Source organism: Phoca vitulina, unplaced genomic scaffold, assembly GCF_004348235.1.
Source record: "Phoca vitulina isolate PV1807 unplaced genomic scaffold, GSC_HSeal_1.0 scaffold72, whole genome shotgun sequence".
Lineage (NCBI taxonomy): Eukaryota > Metazoa > Chordata > Mammalia > Carnivora > Phocidae > Phoca > Phoca vitulina.
In genome coordinates, this window is record NW_022589775.1 from 6,122,412 (window position 1) to 6,127,955 (window position 5,544).

General features: G+C 43.4%; 1 protein-coding gene across 1 annotated transcript; it reads right to left on the reverse strand.

Moving 5' to 3' along the window:
• Positions 1-4,328: 4,328 nt before the first annotated feature.
• LOC116624995 (keratin-associated protein 11-1) lies at positions 4,329-4,829 on the reverse strand. The gene has a single exon (XM_032393282.1). The coding sequence runs from the start codon at positions 4,827-4,829 to the stop codon at positions 4,329-4,331; it is 501 nt and encodes a 166-aa protein (XP_032249173.1).
• Between the last annotated feature and the right edge of the window lie 715 nt (positions 4,830-5,544).

A 5,544-nucleotide genomic window follows, 5' to 3' on the forward strand; every position in this document is an offset into this window, starting at 1 on the left:
AGTATAATGAGAAGTTTTTGTAAAAGAATATTTCATTTGAGTGATATAAAGTCTTCTCTGCCATGATGCAATTGATGTGTTCCCAAGAAAACTTGTATTAAAATGGTTAATGGAGGGAAAAGGTGGTTTAGGGGAGCTGGACTTTCAGATCCAAGCTGATAAAGTCACTTTTTCTGAAGGAATTTCAGTGGTAAACTATTTTATGGTAGAAAGTCTGTGGTTATGAAACCGACACACCTCTAAAAAAATCCTACCCTGACCACACCCAGTTCTTGCTCAGGATGATCACCTGCCTTTCTCACAGGTACTAGAACTACCATTAGCACAATTCTTACACTGTGTTGTCCCTTTTATCATCCATTTCCATAATAATGCACAGAATAACTTCCATAAAGCCTTCATATTTGCTTGTAATAGCTCTTTGTGCTAATGGGAGCTAGTTCCTTATCACAACTGTTATATAATCTGAAACATGCAACTGTTATATAATCTGAAATCATACCCCTAATTAATAAGTTTCATTATGAGCAATTTGAGTTTTGAAAATTTCTTTGAATGTTATTATAAGACATATTTCTGGAAAGGCCTAGCAGGCAGTTAAATGTAGGAAAGTAGAGCATATAAAAGAAATTGGAGCTAGTGACCCTAATAAATAAGGATCTCGGCCCCATGAAAGCTAACACAAGACCCTTCAGATATGAAGGCATTTATAAATTCCTCAGTGGAAATTGTAGTTTCCAGAAAATGTAAAGAAACCAAGTAGATATTTGCCAAGGCTAGGGTCAAATTGCAGAGCCTACCTTCTCTGAAGGTAGAGTGCCCTTTTAGAGGGAACCAGTCTGGGTCTGCACCCTAATTTGTCAACCGTTCATTCTTGCCATTCAACCGATTATCAGCTCATTCCCTTGACTTTTACAAGCTTTATGTCTCCTAGATTTAAAGCCAAATATCCCAGGGGTTGGTTGTATTTTCAGCTTTTATCATAGTTGTAATATAAATAAGCATCATATATGAAAAAAGGTAGAAAAACCCACCCTTTTCAGAGAACATATGTGATGTAACACCTTGGTAAGCGCTCATAAGCATTTGTAGGGGAAGATACAGAAGAAAATAAAAAAGTTCTACAGAAATTACTCTAATTAACTAAGCTATGAGCTTCATGAGGGCAAGAATCATGGTGGTTTTGTTCACTGCTGCATAACCAGCACTTAGCACCGAAGCTGGAACATTAGAGGTCTAGTATTTGAGGAACGAAGGGAGGGAGGGAGGGCAGAAAGGAGGGAAGGAACGAGAGCTTTCGTTCTGAACTGAATATGATAATGTTCCAGAGACAATGGCCCAAGAACTTCTTAATGTCTAAATTCAATTTTAAGTTGTTTCCCTCACTAGAATATAAATACCATCTAGGTCCCGAACTTTCTGTAAAGTCTGTTAGACACACAGATGCCTTGTGTAAGCGGGTTTTGTGGACATCAAGGGAAGGAAGTAGGGCTAAGATGCCTGAATCATTACAATCTGAACAGAACCAGACTATGCAACAGGAAGAAGAGCCACAAAATGAACTCATTTTTCTAAAGTGCAAGTTCAGAGCCAGAGGGATGAGGAAGGAAAACAGTAAGGCACCTCCTCCCAGACTCTCAACTCAGACCCTTCAGAGATGCCAGGAGTAGCCAAGACTTCCACCGAAGAGGGAAAGGAGTTGAGAATGCCAGGTTCACTTTATTTTTTTTTTTTTTAAGATTTTATTTATTTATTTGAGAGAGAGAGAGAACACAAGCAGGATGAGGGGCAGAGGGACAAACAGGCTCCCTGCTGAGCAGGGAGCCCAACACAGGACTCAATCCCAGGACTTTGAGACCATGACCTGAGCCAAAGGCAGATGCCTAACCGACTGAGTCACCCAGGTGTCCCAAGAATGCTAGGTTCACTTTAATACCAAACAGCAGGACGCCTCAGCTGATACCTGGGAGACACACATGTTACCTCAGTTTATTCCTGCAAATGGGGGCATGAGATGCTACCATCTTGTCCATTTGACGGTTGGGCTAAGGTTTAGGGAGCTTCACAACCCTGTAACCAAGCGGCAGAACCAGGATTTGAACCAAGGGCCCTCGAACTGCTTCCCCACGGCTCCAGGATATTACATACATATAAGACCCTTCTCTAGGCGCCAGACCAAGAAGAGAAAGAAATCATTGCCCTATCTTTTAAAAGACAGGCCTCAAAGGTGAACACAGAAACTTTATCATTTATTGTGAAATAAAGCAAAGAATGGAGAAAACTTTCAAAGTTCAAGTACAAATAGAATAATTCCCCCATCAGAAATAAAGGCAAGAAAGTAGCTTCGCAGGATAGCTACGTCATCCTTAGATGTTCACACCATTATAATAGCCCAAGCAAAAGTTTATTCATAGCAGCCCATAAAACCTGTTATTGTAAATTACTAATATGTGAATCTATTAAGATGATTAGCCACCTAAATAAAAAAGAAAAGGAAGGCGTCTCCATCCTTATAACTTTTTATTGAAATCTAAAAAGCTAAAGAATAAATAAAAAATTAAATAATTTTTCAACCTCTGAAAAACTTTGAATTTTCCAGATCATATGTGAAGTGACTGAGATACGCAATCAGTGAGAGTCATGGAAGCAACAGCTTTGAAGAAGCATGGAGGGTTCCCCCAGTGACTTCTATTTTAGAATAAACCAGAACATATCTGAAACCCAGAGTTTTACTTTTAAAGACAATGGGTCTGGAATAATATATAATAAAAACCATGTCTTACTTTAATGAAATATTACTGCTGAGTCATTCATCCTAACATGTCTTTGATTAATTCTAAGAGTAGAGTGAGCAGTAGGAAAAATTTGAAAATATGCCATCTAACCAGAAATCCTCTATACATCTCTGAAAAACCCTTAGTGAAATAAGAAAACCATTTTGTTAATAGAGGTTGCTGATCCGGGTCTGCACCAGGCACTGAGCTCCTCAGGTAGGCAAAAAGCGCCCATTGCTCATGGCACACACACCTTGTATGCTTCCATTCTCTGTAAAAAATCTTCCTCTTCTGTTTCTCCTAGAGTAACTCTGTAAAGGAAATACAGAGATGTGTTTCTGGATGTAACAGAGGAAAAGGAAGGGCAAAAGCAAACCAATAGGCGGCCAGTTCTCACTTTAAAAAAAAAAAAAAGCAAAAGGAGTTAGTGTGTGGATCACCAGTCCAGATGGTTTGTTTTATCAATACACAGGATCCAGGGGAGAACAAGCATGGAATAAGGCTCTTATTAAAATAAACCACTATGTGTTTCTGAAGTTTGCTTTTAAGTTTCTCCTGCCCAGATTTACTGAAACCAGGAGCTTTGATTTACTCTGGGCATTTGGCCCCGGGTGGGGAGGGGGGGCGGGGGGGGCAGGGGGGAAGGGTGTGGAGGATCTACCAAACTTCTGCAGCAAGTGAGGGGAATATACAACTGGAGCCACCCTTTGATGCCATGAATCTCAGGCCTTGGAAACCAACTTCCCCACCCTTCCTCTTTCTCCCTCCATCTGGTCTGATCACGAAGGGACCTTCTGCAAAGTTTTCCACTGCGGTCCTCTGGTAAAGTAAGACTCTGAGACTCTAACAGATCCACCACCTCCTTCACTGGATAGTTTCCCAAACGACTTGGTTTCCCGGGGTAACTTTTCTTTTTCCTACATGGAAATTATTCTGTGCACCCATACAAATTGGAGTAAATATAGAGGACACGTCACTCTAGATCACTACATGTCCAAAGCCTTCTAACCAAGTAAAATATCAGATATTCCCTTGCTTGTCATTAAACACAATGACTGAACCCATACTCTATGCTCAGAGACGAATGTCAGGCTCTGGTCAGCAAGGATGGCTCATAGACAGCAAAAACCCTTGCAAATAAAGAACTCTACTGAGACAGACATTTGCAATGCCAAGTAAGCAGGTTTATTGAGAAAATACAGAGCGAGACAAGTTCCCTTCCTCAGAGGCACAAAAGCAGAAGCCAGAAGACACAGAAGCAAGGTCAAAACATGTCAAAACCACCGGAGACTGGGGTATGGGAAGTGAAGTTTCTGGAAACATCCAGAGGCATATGCGCCACCAGTGACCAACCCTTAAAATAAGCTTGGTGTTAGCCAGGACAATCATCGATTGCCAAAGGCAGCTTATTCAGAGCTAGCAGCCAAGCAGTAAGGCCATCAGAACAGTGGTCAGCAACGAAGAGTTGTTCAGGGACAGGCAGCATGCTGGACGAGCCTGGAAACACCGCTGGCAGGTCCTGGAGTCTTGATTCGCTCACTGGCTCCCACACACTTAGCAAGTTCTTCGACAGCTGGACATGCTGGACGTGCAGGACCTCTGGTACGTCCTGGAGACCCCGCAGGCTGGTTGGTAGAGAGTGGACATTCCCCCCACCGGTTGGCACCTGGTGGAGATTCCTCCCATCGGTTGGCACACAGTAGAGATGCCACCCAAGGGCTGACAGCCACTAGAGACAAAGGTGAGTGGCCGGCTGTAGGTAGTTGAGCAGGGATTGGAGACACAGGTGGTTTGCCGAGAGCAGGTCACCTGTCCAGGGCTGGAGACGCAGGGATTTGACTGGTAAGAGGTTGGCTGGCAAGCAGTGGACTCAGAGGTGGACCCCTGGCAGTGGTCCAGGAGCCAGGAGCCAGTCTGGAAGGAACTGGGCAAATAGATGCTATTCAGGCAGTCGGCATCGTGGGAAGAAGCTGTGGCAGCTGGAGCCACGGGGACAGTGCAGTGTCCTCCAATTGGCCTGGAAGAACAGTTCCTTGTAGAACAGTTGTAGGACATGGTGCCAGACAGAGAGCTGCGGGTAACTTGCTGAAGCTAGCTCCTGAATTGTGAATGTCCCTTCAGGTCCCTGAGCTTTTATATATCCCTGCTGGTGGGTGGGGCTCCCGCCCTGGTCCGCCTGGCTTCTTTGGCTCAGACCAGCATGCCTTAGAACATCTTGTGAATCTCTAGGTTAATTGTCTCTTGAGAAGCCTTCGTCCTCATAAAGACAGTTTAGTAGTTTGGTAACTAAATCATGAGGCTTCTGTACTTTACTTAGTGCCAGGATTAAGAAGGTTACTTGACAGCTTCAAAGCTATCGGTCATCCCAGCCCACACTTTGCCCCTTATTCATGTTGCTTGGATACAATGAGTGTCGATCTGACGGTAACACCAAACATGCCACCATCCTGCCATCATGCACTCTCTCCCTTCTGACCAGGACTCATTACGAACCCACACCCTGTTTGGTTTGTTGTTGGCATTTAATATGTTTTAAGCATAACTTAACCAGCCAGTGTTCCATAGCTAATGGGGCTTCTCACGGACAAGGAACCTCCTTGAATACGCTTCAGGATGACAATGACAACACCTCCCAGGAAACAACACACAAGGACTTATATTTAGGGTATGAGCTGGCTCAGAAAATCAACCAAGTGACCAGAGCAAGACACATTCAGGAAAGGTAGAGGGCAGTGGGACTCACCCTTTATGTTCAAGCAGCAAAACAAAT